General features: G+C 40.7%; 1 protein-coding gene across 1 annotated transcript in view; it reads right to left on the reverse strand.

Moving 5' to 3' along the window:
- LOC132404104 (neurexin-3-like) overlaps positions 1-24232 on the reverse strand; it is a 2171528-nt gene that overhangs the window by 1199725 nt on the left and 947571 nt on the right. Inside the window, exon 15 of the mRNA XM_059988144.1 lies at positions 7336-7455. Coding sequence (XP_059844127.1) covers positions 7336-7455 — 120 coding nt within the window. The remainder of the gene's footprint in view (positions 1-7335; positions 7456-24232) is intronic.

Consider the following 24232-nt stretch of genomic DNA (forward strand, 5'->3'; position numbering starts at 1 on the left):
GGTGGCATCTAAAATGGATAACAGATCAGATGATATTCTGAATTTTTTTTGCTACTGTCAAATGACCGTTGTTTTCTACCAGGATGATTACACACTGACTATTGTCAGTAAATTTGCATCTGTCATTGAAAAACACTGGGAATAGTAATATGGATCCTAAGTAGAAGCAGACTTATCAGTTCTGTAATTGGTGAAATTCTATCCTGAAATCATCACAAAAGCAAATTATTGCTAGTTACATCTTGAATGCACTGTGCTGAAAGAAAAGTGTGACATAATCCAACTGCAAGGCAAGTTTCTGCATTTAAATTATACTGTCCAATCTTCTGAGAACAATTCAATTTCATCTAATCTCTCTATATAACTAGTCCATCCTCATTCCTAGAACTTTTGTTTAGTGAACCTGAAGGATTTTTTCTGTTTGGGCTGCTTTGGCAGAATTGAAAATTAGTTTGGGTATACCTTCTCAGTCAAGATTCAGGGAGATTGCTAAATCAGCCGTAGTAGCATAAGACCCTCCAACAAAACATCACTGAAGGAAATACATGTGTTTTCAAGGTCAGCTGGGAGAATCAATTATAAGACATAGGAGCAGTATTAGGTCATTCAGCCATTCGAGTCTGCTCCACAATATAATTTATAGAATAAACTATGCAAAGTTATCAATACAGCATCAAATAAATTTACTGTTTAACTACTATATAATTAGCAAAAGAATGCTTCTTATTTTTCAGTGCCATTTTGTAGACTATTTTCTTGCCATTTTTGATATTTATTTCTGGCTCTCCGTTTGCTCATGAATATTGACAGTAACCAAGAGTCCTGGCTGGCTTGAAACTCATTGATACAACCATACTTAGACTCATCTTTCCCTTCACACCATTTGAGAAATTTGACTTAAGCAAATCGAGCTCAGAGTAAAATTTTATGCAAGAGAGGAAAGAAACAGATGAAGCTTGTGAACTTTGTCCTTGGAGCCCCACTCAATAACTGGCTTCTAGACTTTCTGATTGGCAGGCCTCAGTTGGTTAGAATCGGTGATAATATTCCATTCACTCTGGTCCTGAACACAGATGTCCCTGAGGTTGTGTACTCAATCCCCTTCTCTACTCACAGTATATCAGTGTATGTATGTCCAAATACAGTGCCAACCCAATCTTCAAGGTTGTTGTTGACACCGCTCTAGGCCTGGATCAACTACAATGTTGAGATGAGTTACAAGAAAGAGATGGTAAAACTTGTGTCATGTGAACAACAATATAATCCTTAACATCATCATGACAAACAGGACTATTGACCTAGAAGTTAGATAGAACTCTAGCTCCTAGACACCCAAGTCACCAACAACCTCTCCTTGTTCATCCACACTGATGTGGTGATAAACAAAGCAAAGATAAACAAAGGTGTCTATTTCAGTAGACACCTGATAAAATTTAACTTGCTTACAAAGATTCCTTGGACTTCTACAAATTTCCTATAGGAAGTATTTTGTCTGTTTGCCTCTCAGCCTGGACAGCAGCTACTTGGCTCCGAATTATTGGAACCTGGAGCGATGGTAAACCTCCCCGGTCCTTCCATTCAGACCACCTTCATGACGTTTTACATCCAGAACACAAAGGATGCCTGCCACCCTGGCTATTCCTCCCTTCTACCTTCTCGGAGAAGATACAGCCAGTTGAAAGTCCAGTCATCTAATCACAGGGATAGCTCCTTCCCCACTCATACCAGATTTCTGAACCAGTCGCCTCTTTCACATCCCCATCCTGCCAATGCTGTCATGTTTTTAAAAACTTAATTCTCCCCCTTTCTTTTATTATCGCTTCAGTGTTTCTCATTACACAACTTCAGTATGCATTACGATTCTTTGCACCACTCTGTTACTCTGTACTCATCCTTGTACACTAGTTACTCTGTGAGATTCACACAAGCAAATAACTTCATTTCACTCTGGCATGCATGCCCAAAAGAGGGGTGTATGGAGTGTCCAGGGAGGGGTAGCACCGCTGGTGAAATGGCTTCTCAGTTCTGTTCTGAGACAGCTCAGTCACCTTTATTCTCTAGCAGAGACTTGGCTCTCACCAAGTAGCTGTTTGCATGTGACAGCAACCACACCCCGGTACACCTCTTCGACAGGCAAGCTAAACCAGGTGAGGGTAGCCAGTGGGCCTCATACACTGGTGGGATAGGGACATGCCTGCCCTAGCATGCAAGGTCAGCTGAAGTAGACTGGGCAGATTAGAGCCAAAGGCCAGGAAGGCAGTTCTGCAAAGCTTTGTGGAGACATGACAAAGGGCAAGGTCCTAGTTATCCCCTGCAACTGAAGAAGACCCCAGTTGTGACAACTACTCGTACCACTGGACCCACATTTCCGAGTTCGAGAGAGTAAAGCCACCCCAGTGTAATAGGCTTTCCACTTTAAAAACCCTCCCACATAGATTTCTTACTGTCATTGTCAGATACAACGGACAACCAATCAACACGACAAAAACACTAAAATTGAATCTGAATCTGAGAGACAGGTACTTAGATGCTATGCCAGTGAGAACTCAGGATTTTCTTGGTTAAATATTAAAATTCCCTTCCGCACCCCTGTCCTCTCACAGTTTTACAACACAGAGCACCTCAGAGCAGAAGGCAGGTAAGGAAGCTGAAGAAGTCTAGCCACAGCCATCCATTTAGGAGAAAGACAGATGTTTCCTTTAGCTCTTCCTGAAAAGTGGAGGGAGCAACCCAGCTTCCAGGATTACTGCATTTAATCTGAGCCCCATGAGAAACAAGGCCCCTACAGAACTGTTTAGGCTTGATAATGAAAATGTACTTAAAATGGAAAAAGAAGTTCTGAAGAATATATCTGTTTTCTTAATGCGTACATTGTACAGATATTTTAAATGAAGAGTCTTGTCACAGATGCCCAGCTGGTGAGGGATGCACATGAAAGACTATTAGATCATCCTATGAACATCCCATTCCATTCCTAGCATCAATTCTCATTTTATCTTGGAAGGACTATGAAACACGTCAAACATAGCAGGCAAAGGCATATTTTCACAAAGATTTAACGAAAAAGTAGAAAATATGGTATTCTGCATTCTCATTACACCATTTACTTCAATTTAAATATGCATTCAGAGTCCTGAAGGGCATATGGGATCTCTGAGTCTGTTGGTATCTCAGTTTTCTAAAGTTCTACTGCCAAATGGTCCTTCATTTCAACTTCAAAAGGGCAAGAGATTGCAAGGGTGTCCAAAGCAAACATATAGGTGGGTTCAACATTATTTTCCTCTTAACTAGACATTTTAAAAATTCATCAGATATTATACTGTAAATCTTCATATTATAAATCAGAGTCAAAGCCAACATTATGGTGGTCATCAACACCATTTCCATTTCACAGCATTTTTTAAAAAACATCATCTCGTACTATAGGTAAATCCTTATACAAACATTTGTATTATTAGTGAGATGGCATGAACCCTTGCTTCAATCAGGTGTACAACCTTTCAAGCTTATTCCTTCCACTGTCAGATATATATATAAACCTCAGAAAGATTTTAATGCAGAAAAAATTTGTAAAAGAGCACTCTGCTTATCTAATTCCTCAGATAAGCTGCAGCTTTGCTGATTTTACCTTGAGCAGAAATAACAATGAATATTGCTTGGGGTACATGAGTACGTGCGGACATTGGATGTGACCAAGAGCACTAGAGGTCTGGTAATTGAAGTTTGATTCAACCCATCTCCCACATGGGTTCCCAATTCTTCCGTATACTAAGATGTCAAAGTGACCTTAGATGAGGGGTTCCCAACCTGGAGTCCACAGATCCTCTGCTTAATGGTGATGGTCCATGGCATAAAAAAGATTTGGAACCTCCTGGCTTAGATGCTTTTTGAGAAGAATGGTTGCAATTCCTGCAGCAGGTTATGGACACTGAAGGATTGTTCATAATCAGACAACTCTCACCCCCCTCTTTTGCTGGTGATCCAGGAAAGCTCCACAGAAAAGATATGGCTGAAAATATTACTCCATCCTTTTGGTCCTCTCTTGAACCTACTACAAATACTCACAAGGAGAACAAGGCCAAGCCACTATATTCCAGAAAATAAAGACTATTTATATTGATTCCATTTATCAATCAAACAGGGTAACCTCAACAGTTCTGACCACACCCCCCCCCCCCCCCATTCACTAATATTTCTCATTTGAATGAACTTTAGGAACACAAAACAGATTAGAATTTTACTCTGCCTTTTGTTGACTTCTTCCCCTCAAATCTTTCCAGCTCACTTTTTAATTGCCACCAATGTGCCTTTCTCAATGACCAATGAACAATACGGTGACAAATCTTGCTACCAATTGTCCTTCACTCACTCTCATCATTACCAGTGACAAAGCGCAAAGTCACGGCCTCTTTTCCCTCGATGGCATTCTTTCCGACATTCTCTGTCAATGGGCATTTAGCATTTCCCCAAGAGCCCAACTGATAACCATAGCAGAGAATGTACTGTTTGCAAAGTGTCATTTAAATATTCTTACTTGAACTAATAGGTCACTATTTTTCATAAAGGTCAATATATGTCCAACAGTGTAGGATTTCATGATACTGAACAAGCCAACTGCACTTTCTTCACACTGAACACCTTAGTGTGATTGTGACACATACTGTATACAAGAGGCAAGGAATTTCTTACATGGTTTGGGTATTATAAAGCTAATAAACTGAATTTGAACTGGATATGTATTTCTGGATGAAATATATCTGTTATATTAAGAGGTCCCTTGGTAAAGCAGTGATTTTCAAAGACACACTTTAAAGAAAAGTCAAAGGTAATCGTAATCCCATAAAGACGTATATACTAACAGTCTGTATCCACAGAAAATGCCAATCCATTCTCTTACACAATCAACACAACAAGACTAGTGTGACAAACCTCTGGTGAAAAGACTTTTCCACAATTAAACTAAAGAATATCATCCTTCTGCCCATTGCTTGCATCCTGCAATCACTGTGATCAGAGTATCTGGTTTGAAAGAGAGAAGACATATCCGGGCTGATGAAACCCTCAAGCTAGCTCCTGTGTAAGCATCAATCAGGACAACTTTTTATTAAACTCAGTTTCAGAGTTATATTCAACGTTTCAATCATCTGAAACCAGCAAGTCTGACGTCAATACGTCTTAAACTTCTTCAAATGAATGTGCCTCAACAGCACTTACCTGTAGTGGACCTGACGTTTCCACCTCTCTTCAAAGGCAAGGACAAGTAAAGTACAACTTCCAACACAGTTCATTAAAAGCAATAGATCACAATAATAAGGATCAATAAGGCACTGAATATTCATCTGTTTTAACAACCATTGCAATCCATCATAGACAAAATTTGAATCCAGATATTATAAGAACAGCCACAGGCTATTTGACCCCACCACCCTCCCCCTCTCACTTGTTCATCCATTTAATTAGATCAAGGCTGATCCTTTCCGAGGACAGGCAGAGACTAATTTTTCCCCTGGGCGTTAATGGCTAATACCAGGAGGATGACCTTATGGTAATTGGAGGAAGTATGTCAGAGGCAGGTTTTTTTTTAAATACAGTGAGTGGTGGGTAAATGGAATGCCCAGCCAGGGTGGTGGTAGAGGCAGACACATTAGGGGCACTTCTCTGGATAAGCAAATGGATGATAGGAAAATGGATGGCTGTTTGCAGAGCAGGTCAAACGTTCAGCACAACACCATGGGCTGAATGGCCTATACTGTGCTGTATTGTTTATGTTCTAAACTCATATCACTGTACACCAACTGTCTATTTTTCTTTTTAATACACTCACTGAATGGCCATCCAAGGCCTTATGGATGAAAATTCCAAAGATTCATTATTCCTGGATGAAGATTTTTTTCCCAAGGATCTGATTTGTACCAGTTGGTGGGCTAAATGGTCATTGTAAATAGTCTTGTGATTAGGCGACAGTTAACCAGGGTTGCTGGACAGCACAGCTCAAAGGGCCAGAAGGACATATTTTTTGCTGTATCCCAATAAAGCAAAAAATACTATTTTCTTCAATTGCTTTATCTTTTATCATCAATTGCATTATAATAAATTTAGGTTTTCTTTCTCCCCCATGAGAAATATATTTGAGACTGTACAGTGTTGGGACTGGTTTGATGAATGTGGAGGAACTTCATTGATTTCAATGACCTAGAACGTGGCCTGAATACATATAAAACTGGACAAGTTTTTCCAAAGTACTTATGGGAGACAGTCATGTCGGGCAAGAGGAAATATTTCAGTTGGCTGGGTTAGGATTAAAGGTCAAAGTTCGTCAAAAGGGGATGGCAGAAATGACAAACTCTCTTCAATTAATGGAAACTGACAATCGGTCAATTGTTAATTTTAACCTGGACATTGCTAATTTTTTGATAATGGGATCAGGGAAGAAGATAAATAAAGTTAGTTCATGGATGAGCTTGATCCCATTAAATGGCAGAAGAGGCTTGAGGTACTAAATAGCTCATTCCCTTGATCCTTTGAAAATAGATGGTGATTAGTAAGCAGTGTGAATATTCATAAGGTGTCACAGAGTCACAGAACACCACAGTACAGTAACAGGCCATTCAGTCCATCTAGTGTATGGCAAAGAGGAGGACACATGGGATTTGGACCTAGATAAACGCGAGAATTAATTTGTTTCATTGAAGTGACTGTTTGCACAGGGTAACTTATATCCCTTTAAGTGTATCTAAGCCTGTCAGAGAAGTTTGAGCTTAGATTTCTGACATCCTTTGAACTTCTAAATGAAGAAAGCTTCCTTTTTTTCCTCTCTTTAATATGACAATTAACCCAACAGGACGAACAGAGCAGGGTTTATCCTGTGAGCTTCAATTCTTTACTAAGTTTCTTTGCAATGGTTGAAAGACAGATGGATATATGTATCTATGATGAGCATAGACACCAGTCACGCTAGGCCTTTCTCAGTTTCCTCACGGACGTCTAATACATTAGTGTAATGCCCTTCATTACACAATCTCAAAATATATACTACAAGTTGCAACAGTCATTGCTTCTGAAAGAATACCACTTAAGATGCACGTTTAAAAATTGTTTTGTACAGATCACTTACTACTTTTCTTTCCAGCATGCACAAAAAACGCCAAGTGTTACAAAAACCAGACAAATGCATCATTATCTTTCTTTGACCACAAGTACAACCATTCTTTGTATTCCAGTGATACACCTAGTTCTAAAACTCGAAAGAGAGTCCCTTGGCATTGGGAAAGAAATCACTGCAGTCACGCTGATCTCAGCCAGCAACGGGGATAGTTAATGAAACCAACTACTCACGGTCGTTGCATTGACTGCCGCTGTATGAAGTCATGGAGCAGTCACATGTGTATCCCTCCCACTGCTGGATGCAGATTCCATAGTTGGTACAGGAGTCTTCTTGGCAAGTTGTGCTAGGACCTTAGGGAGTAGGGGTGCAAGCAAAAGACAAATTGTTAATTATAGATGAAGCCAGCAACATCCCCCTTTCCATGCAAGCAGTTTGCACCCATGAGTGCACTATATATTTCAAAGCAACACACACAGCCAAGTAGACACAATCAAGGACACACACATCTACAAACCTAACTAAGTTAAGTTGTGAACAATGTTCCCTCCAAGACCTTTGTATTAAGGCCTCTGTTTTACCAAATATCTTCATTGTTGGGGTATATAATAGAGAAAGAACAGGTAACTTAGCAAGTTAGTATCATGAACTGGCGGCGAATTTTCAGTAAATACAGGCAGAAGGGAAAAGAATGTTGTCCTTAACCATTATGGCCATCACATTCAAAGATTTGACCACTGTGTGTACTGCAGGCATTCAACTCTGTTATAGTCAAGGAACCAAGTGCTCAGAGGTGACTACCATACACCTGTCCTTCAATAAATGTAAAAAGATAAGCATTAGCTTTATTTGTCACATGTACATTCAAACAGCAAAATATGCAGTGAAGTGTCTTGCTTAAGTCACTGACCAACAGTCCAAGGATGTACTGGGCACAGCCTGCAAGTAACCCCAGGCTTCTGACCCAACATAACATGTCTACAACTTACTAACCATAACTCGTGTGTCTTTGGAATGTGGGTGGAAACCAGAGAACACGGAGGAAACCCGCATGGTCGTGGGAGAATATACACACTTCTTACAGACACCAGTGGAAATTGATCCTCAGTTAGTGATCCCTGGCAATGTAATACTCTGTTCTAACCGATAAGGTACCGGTACTGATAATCACCAATGCATGAGAGTCAGTAATGAAAGCTAACATTTAACCCCGTAGGGAAAAAATGATTTCAGAGCAGAACCAAACTGCCTTAACATAGCAATTTTGCATTTTATAAGACCATAAGTACAGGAGGGGAATCAGGCCACTTGGCCCATCGTGTCTGCTTCACCATTCCATTCTCCTGCCTTCTTCCAATAACCTTTGATGCCTGACTAATCAAGAACTATCGACTTCTGCTCTAAATATACCCAATGACTTGGGCTCCACAGCCATCTGTGGCAATGAATTCCACAGATTCACCACCTTCTCACAAGAGAAATTTTTCCTCATCTCTAATCGAAAGGGTCTGAAGCAAATCTGAGGCTGTGTATCTGATCCTAGACTCCCCACTATAAGAAACATCCTCTCCACATCCACTCTACCTAGGCCTTTCAATATTGAGTAGGTTTCAATGAGATCCCCACCCCCATTCTTCTAAACACCAGTGAGTACAGGCCCAGAGCCATCAAATGCTCCTCATACGATATTTTTTTCCATTCCTGGGATCATTTTTGTGAATCTCCTCTTGACCCTCTCCAATTACAACACATCTTTTCTTAGAAAACGGGCTGTGAGAGTAACTGTGCACCATACTCCAAGTGTAATCTGACTGACATCTAATAAGGAGTAGAGTACATGTTGCTGTCAGCCATCATTCTCCAGAGAAGCCAGTATCAATTTGGAAAGATAAAGAGATGAATAGGAAATGTTGACATTATGATGCCTATTTGCCTCAGTGACCAAAGACTGCTTCTTCCTAAGGAAAGTCACTATGCTCTGAAACAGAAGTACCAGCATTGCTTTCCATTTTGTCAGGGATAATACACTCAGTAGCCACTTTCTTAGGTACACTTGTACATCTGCTCTTTAATGCAAATATCTGATCATCCAATCATATGGCAGTAACTTAATACAGAAAGGCATGCAGACGTGCTCAAGCAGTTCAGTTGTTGTTCAGACCAGACATCAGAATGGGAAAGAAACATAATCCTAGCGACTTTGACCGTGGAACGATTGTTGATGCCACGTTGGGTGGTTTGAGTGTCTCAGAAACGGCTGATCTCCTGGGGTTTCCCCATACAACCATCTCTCCAGCTAACAGAGGATGGTGCAAAAAACAAAGAACATCCAGTGAACAGCAGCTGTGCGGACAAAAATGCCTTGTTATTGCGAGCGGTCAGAGGAAACTGGCCAGACTGGTTCAAGCTGACAGGAAGGCAACTCTAACTGAAATAACCACGCATTACAACAATTATGCTCAGAGGAGCATTTCTGAATGCACAACACGTCGGACCCTAAAGTGAATGAGCCACAGCAGCAGAAGACAATGAGCGTACAGCTAATAAAGCTGAGTGTATATCAATATGTTAAGAAAAACACTACTGTTATAATCAAAACATTTTGGAATATAACTGTGACACCGTTCTAAAATGTCACCAGAAAATGGGGTCAGCCTTCTTAATTGGTCAGGTATTCAATTTTGAACAGTCTGGTGTCAAATTTACACAGGATGTTGCCTGGCAACTATCGCATCAGCCAACAGTAGTTACATCTGGTATCTCTGAGGGAATGCAAGCTGTTAAAAATGGAGGATACAAAATACAGAGTTTATTTGCTGTGTGGAGCAGTGATTTAAATAACATCAAAGAACCTGTGTTGAAGCAGCTCACATGTGAAACCAAATTGCCATCAGAAGGCTGGATGAAAAAGATTCGAGAGAGCACAGCACTGCAATTTTCTATAAACTCATAAAGCCATAACCAAACCAAAAGGAGATGAAAACTGTTTCTTATATAATGCATGATGCACACAGCTATTGCTTACTCTCTACAGCAGACATCATTTCGGTCACGATGCCCTAGATTTTAAAACCTCTGTGTAAGTCCAATCATACAAGGGATGTCTTATTCATCATGTTCTTTATATTCTTTCTCCAAAAAGTTAATGACCTTTATTAAATGAACAATAAGAATATCGTCAAGGATGTCTCCTAATCATCCCAAAATCTCTTTGACCTCCTACCGTCAGGCAGAAGGTGCCGCTGTATAAGAACAGGGTCCGTTAGGCTGGATAACGGCTTCTTCCCCCAGACTGTGAGACTTCTGAACACCCAGCTACCACCCAGTACACATTATTTATGTCAGCCCAGTAGCATTACACTGTTGTATATTTCAGTATATGCTGTATATGCACTTTATGTCAATTTGTTAATGTCCAGATTATTTTTATACTGCTAATAGTATTATATTAATAATATTTTATGTGCTGCGTGTGATATTGTGTCATGGGAATTAAGGACATTGAGAGGGGATCTGATTGCAACATATAAGATTATTAAGGGATTGGACAAGAAAGAGGCAGGAAATATGTTCCAGATGCTGGGAGAGTCCAGTACCAGAGAGCATGGCTTGAGAATAAGGGGTAGATCATTTAGGACAGAGTTAAGGAAAAACTTCTTCTCCCAGAGAGTTGTGGGTGTCTGGAATGCACTGCCTCGGAAGGCAGTGGAGGCCAATTCTCCGGATGCTTTCAAGAAGGAGCTAGATAGGTATCTTATGGATAGGGGAATCAAGGGATATGGGAACAAGGCAGGAACCGGATATTGATAGTAGATGATCAGCCATGATCTCAAAATGACGGTGCAGGCTCAAAGGGCCGAATGGTCTACTTCTGCACTTATTGTCTATTGTTTTGCACCTTGGTCCCTGAGGAACATTGTTTTGTTTAGCTGTATATGTGTGTACAATTCAATGACAACAAATTGGATCTTGAGTAATGGTGGCCCATTTAGACTCCCCACCTCCCCAGCATGAGCTATCACTCAATAAGATCAAGCCTCATTTACAACAGTTCTACTATCATTGTCAGTCAGCACTTATCAGACAATGACACTCAGAATCTATCCTTGGTTGTCTGCCTGTGGTAGGTTGTATTTTACTTCAGATAATTCTTTGATTTTACTTGAAGAGAATTTCAAGAGCAATGGACACTGCACAGGTATAACTAAGACATGACCAGCACGTGCAACTAGGGAGAAAATTTCCTCCCAACTTGAGCCTATCAAATGCTTGATAAAAATTAAGTTTTTAATCAAACATTTTAAGAGGCTGAAAAACCCATTAACCACCATCACTATTTTATCATTTCCTGTCAGAGTCACTTAATGTACAGACACTCCTATATCTAGAGTCACTTAATGTATATACAATTGATGTATGTAAGCTAATCTTATGTACTTATATTTATTGTGCTGTTATTGTTTTCTGTATATTTGTTGTTTTTTTATATTGCATTGGGTTTGAAATAACAATCATTTTGTTCTCCTTTACACTTGTGTACTGAAGGATGATAATACACAATCTTAAACTTTGAGCCCCAAGTCAACTTGACAACATCACTTACAGTGTAATAAACTTAGCTATGGCTACTAGGCTTATTGACAGGCTTTCAAGTCAAAACACTCTGACAAAGTTGAATATCTCTTTCATTCAACTTCATCTGTTGAAAAGACACTTCTAATACAGAAATAATCTATTTTACACAAGAAGCTGGTGCCAGATTCAGATTGCAGATTGGCTATGGTAGAGTCAAGCAGAAGTAGCATTACTGAATAATGGATAGCTGATCATTTGAACATCAGTTTCACCCATATCTTCTCCATTAATAAAAGCACTGATTTCTTTTGCAAAACTTGTTCCACTTGCTTTTGATGGTTCTGGACCTGTACTCACTGGAGGTTAGAAGGATGGGGGGGAAGGGGGATCTTATTGAAACTGATCAAATATTGTAAGGCCTAAATGGAGATGATGTGGAGAGGATGTTTCCTATAATGGGGGAGTCTAGATCCAGAGGGAACAGCCTCAGAACAAAGGGAGGTTCATTTTGGAACAGAGATGGTGGAATTTCTTTAGCCAGAGGGTAGATAATCTGCGGAATTCATTGCCACAGACAGGTGGAGGGCAAGTCCTTTGGTATATTTAAAGCAGAGGTTGATAGGTTCCTGATTAGTCAGGGTGTCAAGGTGACAGGGGGAAAGCAGGAGAATGGGGCTGAGAGGGATAATAAATCAGCCATGATAGGATGGTGGAGCAGATCTGATGGGCTGTGGCCTAACTCTGCTTCTTTGTCTTATAGTCTTAATCAACATTGAATGAGGCAGTCATTGTTAAAACTGGAAACTCATTGCCCATCACGGGCTGCACTTCAGACAGGGGTTAAACCCCTCCTCATTTGTTGTATTCCATGTGGCTGCAGTTTAACACAATTAACTACAGGCTCAGCCCAGCTAATTAAAGATGAAACCAACAACATTGCTGTGATACTGGAATCTCAAACACACCCAGGACATGCAAAGATGGCAAATATCCTTCCCAACAGAGTGACAGAGTCAGAGCAACACAACATTGAATCAGGCCCTTCGGCCCATCTAGACAATACTGACTTGTTGTTCTACTCAGTGCCATTGACCTGCGCTTTACCCAAGCCCACCACACCCCTACCATCCATGTACAGCACTGTGCAAAATTCTTAGGCACATGTAAAAAAAATCTGCAATTTGAAGAACTTTCAAAACTAATGACATCAAAAGTGTCTATAAATTAAAAAAAAACTTTTCTATAAGGAGCAGAAAACAGTGAAAAATAATCAATATTTGGTGTGACCACCCCTTGCCTTTAAAACTGCATCAATTCTCTTAGGTACAATGTTGTGCAGTTTTATAAGTAAATTGGCTCATAGGACGTTCCCAACATATGGTTATATATCTTAGCACATTTGCCATAGTTCTTCTGCAGACTAGCTGTCTCGCTTGCCTCTGTCTTGCCAGGTAATTCCAGACAGCCTCAGTGGTACTGAGATCAGGGCTCTGTGGAGGCCACACCATTTGAAACCATATAAAATATCTATGGTGCTTAAGACTGTTGCATGGTGCTGTGTGGATCAAAAATTTCTTTTAAGCATTGAAATCCACCATTTACATTATTTCTTAAATGATGCTCTTCTCTGTTCTTTCTTAGATAATCATTTATGTTCCCACTCTTTAGATCAATGTTGTGACTACTACACTAGCCCACCTAATTGCCACAACTTCCATCCTCCTATTTCATCTGGTCAATGATAAAAAGAGTAATAATATTGATATTATCACCAATGCTTCAATAACTTAAAATGCCACAATTTCTTTTTTTAACCTTTGCAATAAAATTATAAAATATTTTTCACAATAAAAGACTTTATGAATTCCTTACACCTGATATGTAAAGGATAAATTCCCTTGGACAACACATCATATACCTTATGATTCGTTAAGTTCCTCCAGCATATTCCTCAATCATAAAAATGCCATAGAGATTACAACATTGTTTGGATTGAATTATCTATCATGTTTACAGTCTATTCCATTTTACATTTGATTATCTTCATATAATTTCAGAGATGAGTACATATTCAATAATCATTAAAGCAATATACTTGGTGGCTATTGATAGGTTGTTTGGCCTGTTGAAAAATCGCAACCTTGGAGAACCTTGATTTCAAAGTCCAAATCAAGGAAATATGATTATCAAAGTACATGCACTATATGAATGTACTTTGCTGTTGTCTGGATTGGCGAACATGCCTTATGAGAATAGGTTGAGTGAACTCAGCCTTTTCTCCTTGGAGCGACAGAGGATGAGAGGTGACCTGATAGAGGTGTATAAGATGATGAGAGGCATTGATCATGTGGATAGTCAGAGGCTTTTTCCCAGGGCTGAAATGGTTGCCACATTTGGGGAGTAGGTACAGAGGAGATGTCAGGGGTAAGTTTTTTTACGCAGAGAGTGGTGAGTGCGTGGAATGAGCTGCTGGCAATGGTGGTGGAGGTGGATACGATAGGGTCTTTTAAGAGACTTTTGGATGGGTACATGGAGCTTAGAAAAATAGAGGGCTATAGGTAAGCCTAGTAATTTCTAAAGTAGGGACATGTTCGGCACAACTTAGTGGGCCGAAGGGCCTGTATTGTGCTGTAGGTTTTCGATGTTTCTATGTCACCATATACTATCCTGAGATTCACTTTAGACCATAAGATCATAAGACATAGGAGCAGAATTAGGCCATTTGGCCCATCATGTCTGCTCCGCCATTCAATCATGGCTGATCCTTTCTCTTCTGTCTCCTCAACCTCATTTCCCAGCCTTCTCCCCATAACCTTTGATGCCATGTTTTCTTGTAGACACTCACACAAAAAAATAAATACATTAGAATTTATCAAGAACATAGAATATTGCAGCAGAGTACAGGTCCTTTGGCCCATAGTGTCGTGCGAACCTTTTAACCTACTCTATGATAAATCTAACCCTTCCCTCCTACAGTACATAATCCTTCATTTTTATATACATGAACTTATCTAAATGTCCCTAATGTATCCACCTCTATCATACCCCTGGAAGGGCATTTCACATACCCATCACCATCTGTGTAAAAAATTTACCTCTGGCTTCCCTACTATAATTTCCTCCAATCACCTTAAAATTATGCCCCCTCATCTTAGACGTATCCGCTCAGGGCAGTTCATGAACCTTTGTTCCCCACCGGACGTTCAGCTCTCACCTGTGGCTCCAAGTAGCTGTAGCATGCACAACGGCCACACCCGGTAAACCGTTTTGGCAGACGGGCCAAACCAGGTGAGGGTAGCCGATGGGTCCTCAACCCTCGATGCGGTAGGGGATTTGCCTATCCCAGCATGTGAAGTCTGGCCCTGGCAAATTGAGCGGAGGAGACCAATTAATGGTCCAACGGTCGAGAAGGCAGGCCAGCAGGCGTTGGTGGAGCGCTAAGAGCGCAACAAGACACTTTGACGTCCTGGCCATCCACTGCAAGAACTGGTGATCTCCTTAAACTCACCCGGCAGAAGGCAAAGGCAAACCACTGCTGTAACCTACCAAGTACATGATTTCCCAATATGTCAGAGCAGCGTGGAGGGAAATCGTCTGCCAACTGGAAATTCCAGATGCGACCTAACGACGACGAATAACCAATGGACTCACTTTCAAGGATTGTACAATTCATGTTCTCAGTTTTATTTACTTATTTATTCTTTTATTTGCACACTTTGCCTTCTTTTGCACATTGGCTATTTGTTAGTCTTTGCTTCTGTGCAGGTTTTCATTGACTCCTGTATTTATCTGTTCTAATCTGAATACCAGCAAAAAATGGATCTCAAGGTAATATATGGTTGCACAGGGAGGTACTGAGGCCTAAACCTTGGAGGTTAGAGAGTAGTTCCAAAGGAAAGATGGTGTTGATCATTCAACAGGCCCTCCCAAATATGCAAACTATTGCCTTTCGATCAAGACTGGAAATGAAAGCTTCCTTCCAGGAATGTTGGCTCAAAGTCTGTTTGTTAACTTCATCATTGGGAAGGTTAGGATAATCAACACTGCATAACTCAGAAATTAATCCATTTGTGACAACAGTGTCATACAGATAATTCAATCGCCATTTAGAGGAGCAGGTTGGTCTTTTCAGGGAGGCAGTCTTTTCGAGGAAAAGGTTAGTCTTTCCAGGGAGGCGATTGGTATAGAATTTATTCAATCTGCCTCGACTGAGAGCTCAGACCCACAGCAATGTGGCTGACTCTTAGCTACACCTTAGATGGCTCCAGTTCAAGGATAACTGGGAATTAGCAATACATGCTGGTCTTGTCAGCAGAGCCCATAATTGAATGAAAGTAAAATTAGTCCTTGAACTTTTTAGCTCAGGCAATTAACACTCATCACCTGACAAACAACTGAGAAAACTCTTTAAATTAAAATAAACTAAGTTATGCAAATCATGCCATTAAACCATCATTGGATCCAGACAATGTCTGTCAATATGTATGCAGTTATAATGAAGAGATGTTACCATGGTGTCAATATCATTTTAGGAGCTAGTAGTTACTAATTTACTGTTACTTCTTCTTCCACAATCAATAGGACCTCAGATAGGGATACCAGAGGATCAATTCTAAAAAAAAAACGAGATGTAATTATCAAGTTTCCTATTATTATTCTCCTGCTATGGAATTGGTTGACATCCAGTTTGACATCGTTTCAATCACTGCATAATTTATCCTAAACGCTGTTGATATCACAGCAGTGCTAGCTGGGTAGAAGCTCCTTGGCTAACCTCAATTAACCTGCATCTCACATAATGATGGAAGGCAGGGTCACTGAGTCACAATACTAGTTCTTGCAGAAAACACCTCATTAGTCACCATGTTGGAGAGCTGCTACATCGGTTCATTATATTTTGTAAGATGAGCTCAGACAGTATTGCAACTAAAACATATACTTCAACAACAATATTGATAACACACACAAAATGCTAGAGGAAATCAGCAGATCAGGCAGCTTCTGCAAAGAGGAATGATCAGTTAACGTGTCAGGCTGAGATCCTTCATCAGAACTGGAAAGGAAGGGGGAAGAATCCAGAATAAAAGTTGGGGGTGGAGAGGAAGGAGTACAAGCTGGCAGATGACAGGTGAGACCATGTGAGGGGAAGGTGGGAGAGTGGGGCAGAAGAGATGAAGTGAGAAGCTGGGAGGTGATAGATGGAAATGGTAAAGGTCTGAAGAAGAAGGAATCTGATAGGAGAGGAGAGTGGACCATGGGAGAAAGGGAAGGAGGAGGAGCACCAGAGGGATGAGATGGGCAAGTAAGGAGCAGAGACGAGATGAGAAGAGAGCCAGAATGGAATTGGAAAAAAAAGGGGGAGGGGAGAAATTACTGGAAGTTGAAGAAGTCAATGTTCATGCAGTTATAACATGAAGAGTTGCTCTTCCAACCTGAGAGTGGCCTTTGTTTCATCATTAATTTAAAGGAGGTAGAGGGGGAGACAACATCTATATCTAACTACCTTGAAGTGAGTAGCTTGCTTGACCTTTGTACATGGCAATTAAAAGTCAACCAGATTGCTGAGACTCTGGAGTTACAGGGCCAGGAGGCTTCCTTCTTTAAAATGGATTTTGACACAACAATCTGACAATTTCATAATCACTCATACTTTCTCTTAGTATAATCCTATCAAATTAATTGAATCTAATTCCTCCATCTACCAAATGTGATTTGAATTCCTGATCATTAATGATGACCTTGGGATTACATAAAGAATCAAAACATTTTGTTTCATTTACAGTCAAACAGTATAGAAACAGACCATTCAGCCCATCATGTCCAATGATGACCACCGCTCAATGCAAATCCCATTGACTAGCTTTTGGTCCACAGCCTACTATATAGAATACATTTTAGTTGTCCAATTCTATCTATACCTTTCATAATCTTATGCACCTCAGTCAAGTCACCTCTCATCTTCCTTCACGCCAAAGAGAAAAGTCTAGGCTCCCTTAACCTTTCATCATAAGTCATGCTCTGTAATCCAGCCAGCATTGTGGTAAATCTCTTCTGCATCCTCTCTAAATCCTTCCTATAATAAGGTGACCAGAACTGAACACATATGTCACTATCTTAGCAATTCAAGTGCTTGATCAGAAACTTCGTAAGTGTTATGTGAATGGCTGCTTCCACCATTTTTTCAGGCAATGCGTTCCAGCTCACAACCACTCTATGGGTGAAGAAATTCATCCTCAAATCCCCTTGAAACCTCTCACTGTTCACCATAAACTTTTGCCCACTGGTCTTGAACACCACTGGCATGGGACAAAATTTTATGTTTTTTTCTCGCTCCCTATTTTCCTCATTCACTGCTGACCAAATGCACCTATGCAACTTGGTAGACTAGTTTTAATAGCTCCAGCTTAAAGTTGTTGGTAGCTGTCAGCTAATGATCTGTCCTTCACAAGTTGCTATGTTAAGCCCTGATTGGGAAAGGCTAAAGGAAATGACAGAATGTCAAAGATACTTCAGAAGTCTTCGTGGAAAAAGGTGTCTAAACAGAGAAATGGTATGGTAGTCGTCCTGTTGTATATGAACGAGTAAAAGGCTGTAAGGTGATATCAAGTAATGTGGATTTGATTTGTATTTAATGGAAAACCTAGAGCTCTTCATCTTCATTGGCTTTATTGAACTAAGTAACAGTTTCTAATTGATGTACACCACTTACTCTGAATGAGCAAATCTTTGTCTGCCCACAGCTGGGAGGTTTTCCCAGTGGTCAGCCATTTTAAGTCCTCTCCCTCTTCCCATTGCAACAAGTCGGTCCATGGCCTCCACTGCTGCCATGATGAAGCCATTCTCAATTTGGAGGAACAACACCTCATATTCCATCCACGTAGCCTACAACCTGATGGAAGAACATAGATTTCTCCAACTTCTGGTAATTCCTCCCTTCCCCCCTTATCTCTTTTTCTGTATCCGATTCTCTCTCCCCTCTTACCCCTTCTCTTCTCCTCAACAGCCTCTCAGCTAACTCTGGTGCCCCTCTTCCTTCCCTTCCTTACATTGTCCACTGTCCTCTCCTATCAGATTCCTTCTTCTTCATCTCTTTAACATTTTCCACCTATCTCCTCCCAGCTTTTCGCTTCATTTCCCCCCCCCCACCACTCATTCACCTGGCAACTCGTACTCCCTCCCCTGCCCCCACCTTTTAATTTTGGCTTCTTCCCCTCATCCTTTCCAGTCGTCAAGAAGGGTCTCGGCCTGAAACATCAGCAATTTATTCTTCTCCATAGATGCTGCCTGACATGCTGAGTCTCTCCACACTTTATTAGAGTTACTTGGTCCTTTCAAGTTCTACTTTTTATCCCCAACCTTGACAGTCTTCAACACTTGACCCTGGGAGAGCAGACCAGGCAGCAGCTGCATATCCTTAAATTTTTCACCTGAATTCTCAATTCACAGTCTGCTTGTTGATATATTTACCTACAGCTTTGCTTGAACTTTTTGAATATCTATCTCTTTTTCCAAACAGGTTTATTATCATTGACTGTGAAGTCTTTGATTCATAGTCAGGGGCAAAACCATAAAATTACTACTAAATTTTTGAAGAAATAAGGAAAGGACAGAGGAAATCTGTGACAGTTTCCCCAAATCCATGAAATGCTTTAAAAATGTCGATAGCGCTGTGTCAGGCAAAGGTAAGAGGTACAAAGGTAGGAAAACTCTACACAGGGACAATAATGCACTGTACTGCTGCCACAAGACAAATGTCACAACATACTGCATTTCAGTCATAATAAACCTAATTTTGCTTCTGAAATGGAAGTTAAAATATAAACCAATCATGAGCCATTGGAATGGTAGAACCAACTTGAGGGGCTGAATGGCCTCTGTGTTGTTGAAGAACAGCAGTTAGCCCTTCAGGTACTCCAGCAAGCCGAATCAATCTACAGAGTTATCAATATCAAACTATAACATCTGTCTTCTCAGGTAGATGTCAAAGGGCCAACATTCGTCCAAAGGTGGGCAGGAAGAGCTTTCCCGGAGCTCCTGGCAAGATTTAAATTATAAATAAGAAAGTAGATTATCTGGTCATTATTACATTACTGCTGGTGAGCTGGCTGAAAGGGGCTTTGAAAGAAATGTCAAAGGTAGCTGAGAAATGAAAGGAGATGGCAGATGTTTGTTTGTTTTACATGGGAGCATAAGAAACACATTTAACCCTTCAGTCCATCTCAACTTTTAATGAGATTACAAGTTACCTGTAATTTAACTCTGGGTACTTCCTTTTCCCCAACAGTGAACATCAATAGACAACAAATCTATTGGTTTCAGACTTAATATCAATAATTGAGTCAAGACGATTTGCCATTTGTAGTAGAGTTCCAACCTTCAACAAATTCCTTCAGTACTTTTTCTCCTGCAAAGCCGGGCTTCAACTTTTGGGTATGTTTGTCCTATTTTCAGACTTCACAAAAACAAAAGTTTATTCCTAACTATCCTGTCACTCCTCTCATTTTAAAAATCACTCCTTGTACTTCTTTTCAAGGAAAAACTTCTATCTTGGATAGACTCTTATCATAATATAAGATAAGTCCACACGTGTGGTTTGTGTGGTAACAATATACCAATTACTTATATAGTTACATCATATAGTATTTGGAATACACTCTCACAATTTTATTGCTCCAATGTTAAAAATACAGTATTCTGCAAAAGTCTTAGGCACATATACATATATAGTTAGGATGCCCAAGATTTTTACACAGTATTGTAGTAATTCCCGTTGTTGCACTGTACTGCTGCCACAAAAAAGAACAAATTTCATGACATGTGAGTGATTCTGATAGTGGGAAGGGGGCAGGCAGAGGGGAATCATGGTGGGGGAAAAAGGGAAGGGAGAGGGGAGGGAACAGGAAGCACCTTGCAGACATTGTGCAATGATCAATAAGCTTATAATTTAGAATCAAATTACCTTGTCTGATGTCTCAGGTCTGGGTGTGTCTGCACCTGTGCCACCCCCAACCCCTGGCACACCTTCCCTGCTGCCTGTCCCACACCCCTCCTGTGGTTTTCCACCCTCACCACACCCAACATCCTTTGCCCTTGCCAGATTTACAAACTTGCTCTCCGCTCCACGTTGACAAATACAGCACTGTGCAAAAGTCTTAGACACTCTAGCTGTATATATGTGCTAAAGACTTTTGCACAGTGCTTTATAAGATTGAAATAACAGCATAAAATATAATGCTTCATGTCCATTTGTTGTCATAGCTAACATGAATTACATGATAGGCCTCCACTGAGTAAGCAGATTAGCACTTTGGTGATGAAGGTAACCTCGTTACTTGATATCCATGACACAGAAGCAGTAGTTTGCTTTCACAATTAATATTAAATGCATTAAACTATCATTGTAAGTCTGTGAATTTGCTGGACATTTATCCAAATATAATGCATTACAATGATGACTGCATTGGTGCTGCATCATGCACCCATGTTGAGCTCATCAATTTTATTAATTTTGCCTCTAACTGTCACCTTGCCCTTAAATTTACCAGGTCCACCCCTGACACCTCCCTCCCCTTTCTCATTCTCTCTGTCTCCATCTCTGGAGACAAATTGTCAACTGACATCTTTTAGAAACCTACTGATTCCCATGGTTATCTTGTCTATAATTCTTCCCACCTTATCTCCTGTAAAAATGTTATTCCCTTTTCTCAGTTTCTTCACCTCTGTCGCATCTGTTCCCAGGACACAACTGATGTCCTCCTCCGTTAAAGGACAGGGTTTCCTTCCCTCCACTTTTGATGCTGCCCTCACTCGCATCAACTCCATTTCCCATACATTCATGCTCACCCCATCTTCTTGCTACTATAAAAGAGATGGAGTTCCTCTTGCCTCCAACTACCACACCATTAGCCTCCACATCCAATACATTATTCTCTGCAACTTCCAACATCTCCAAAGAGATCACATCACTAAATATATCTTTACCTCCCCACCCTCCCACCACCACTTTCCTCAGGGGTCGCTCCCTCCCCAATTCCCTTGTCTGTTCATCCCTCCCCACTAACCTCCCTCCTGGCACTTATCTCCGCAAGCAGCATAAGTGCTACACCAGTCTGTACACCTCCTCCTTCACTTCCAGTCAGAGGCCCAGGCAGCCCTTCAAGCTGAGGCAACACTTTACTTGCAAACTTGCTGGGGTCCTCTATTGTGTTCAGTGCCTCCCAATGCGGCCTTCTCTACGTGGGTGAGACACGTCTTAAATTGGGAGACCACTTCATCAAGCTCCTCCACACCATCTGCCACAAGCGGGACATCCTGGTGGCCAAATATTTAAATTGACTCACATTCCCATTCTGACATATTGGTCCATGGCCTCCTCTTGTGCCAAGATGAGGCCACTGTCAGGGTGCAGGAGCAGCACCTTATATTCTGCCCGGGTTGTTTCCAACCTGACGGCATGAAAATCGATCTCTCCTTCCGATAAACAAATTCTGCAACCCCGCAACTCTATTCCCCACCCTAACCTTTTACCTCTTCTCACTTGCCTATTATTTCCCATGGGTCCCTTCCTTCTTCCCTTTCTCCCATGGACCACTCTCCTCTCCTTTGAGATTCCTTCTTCTCCAGCCTTTGAACTTTCCCACCAACCTGGCTTTACCCATCACCTTCCAGTTAGCCTCCTTCCCCTCTCACCACCTTAACATTCTGGCATCTTCCCCCTTCCTTCTCAGTCCTGTAGAAGTGTCTCAGCCCAAAACATCAACTGTCTATTCATTTGCACAGATGCTGCCTGACCTGCTGAGTTCTGCCATTATATTGTGTGTGTTGCTTTGGATTTCCAGCTTCTGCAGACTTTCTCATGTTTAAGTATTATGTGAGCAGGATCACCATGTCACAAGGTAAAGAAGAGATTAGAGATTGGTTGATCAACCAAATGATATGTTATATATATACTCAGAATTGTTGACAAATGATGCAGCCATGATGTCTGTACTGGATTACAGTCAAGATGGTAATGATACCACAATGTGAACAAACAACTACTGGGATTTACAGTCCTTGGGTGAGAAATTCAGCTTTGATTGGCAGGTTTAAGCAAGCATTATAGAACTGGCTATCCAATGAAAGTGGATATCAAGAGAAGAGTGTCTGAATTTAATGGTTCAACACCTCATTTGAAAAATGTCAGCTCTGACAGTGAAGCAGTCCCTCAATTCCATAATAGAGTGTCAGCCTTGATAATGCCTTGCCATCTCTGGAGAGAGACGTTCTGACTCAGAGGCACCATCACTAAGTCAAGACTTGAAAGATAAATGAACATCTTCACTACACTCTACAGGGCACAAGTCAGGGGTATGATGGAATACTCTGCCCCTGTCCAAATGAATGCAGATCAAACAACTGTTTAAAAAAAAACACTATTCCAGTTTGTTATGCATTGTTAGCCAGTAACAAATCTCCATCTCTTGGTTTGCAATCAGTAATCTACCCTTGAAGCTATTCTTGGGTTTGTGACAGATAACCACTGGGTCCAGCTGCAATGGCTTTCACTGGTGAAAAGCCGAACTTTCACTTCCAAATCCCGAAGTTACTCATTCGTTCTATTTCTGGAATTTACCTAACTCCCGTTGATCACCGGGACGTTGTGTTTTTTTAGGTGAAACATTGAAACAGGAAACACGTGTGAGAAGTTCCACAGGAACAGGTTCAGAAAAGAGTGGGGGAGTTATCTCCACTGCCCTCTCAATACAGACTGAGTGTTCCTTATCCGAAATGCTTCGGGCTGAAAGTGTTTCAGATTTCAGATTTTGGAATCTATAATGAGAGATAGCTTGGGATCGCCATTGTTTCCAACTCTGAATTTAGGTCCTATCAGTAAGCAATCTGTATCTGACACTTCATCGTCAGACCTGTGCACTGAAGCAGACAATCAGAGTGTTAAATTTTCATCAGCGACAACCTTGGCAAACTCAACAATTTCAATTTCTCAGCTTTGTGAACAGCAGACACTTTATCACCACAAGTCTTAAAATGTTTAATGCTGTGCTTTTTCTTAAATTTCTGCAAGCAGCTTGCTGAGTATACGTGATTACCTTCAATATTCAGTTTGTCATGATAGATATTTGCTTGTTTCATGATCAGCATATCGTATTGCAGCATATGTTCACTCCAAGAGCTGACGAATCCGCTCTTTCAATTCACTATCAAGATCTTCATTTTTCGCTTTATGCAGTGTGTTTCTATGTCTCACTAACTCTTCTTTCTTACGTAAGTGAGATCACTTTCTCAGAACTGTCTGTGCTGCAGAGACTTGGGTATTACCTAGGAACCTTCCCATGCCTTGTGAAAATTTCCATGGTGACATCATGTCAGTGCCCAAAAGAAATTCAGATCTCCGAGACTTCTGAATTTTTGAATTTCAGAGAAGGAGTACTCAACCTGCATTATTAAAACACAGGGCCCTTCCTTTGGGGAAATTGTTTAAAGTATATCCTACAACATCTTAATGCTGCATTCCCATTTATAATCAGTTTTCAAGTGATCTGAAGATGAAAGTAG

The sequence above is a fragment of the Hypanus sabinus genome, chromosome 2, assembly GCF_030144855.1.
Source record: "Hypanus sabinus isolate sHypSab1 chromosome 2, sHypSab1.hap1, whole genome shotgun sequence".
NCBI classification, from domain to species: domain Eukaryota; kingdom Metazoa; phylum Chordata; class Chondrichthyes; order Myliobatiformes; family Dasyatidae; genus Hypanus; species Hypanus sabinus.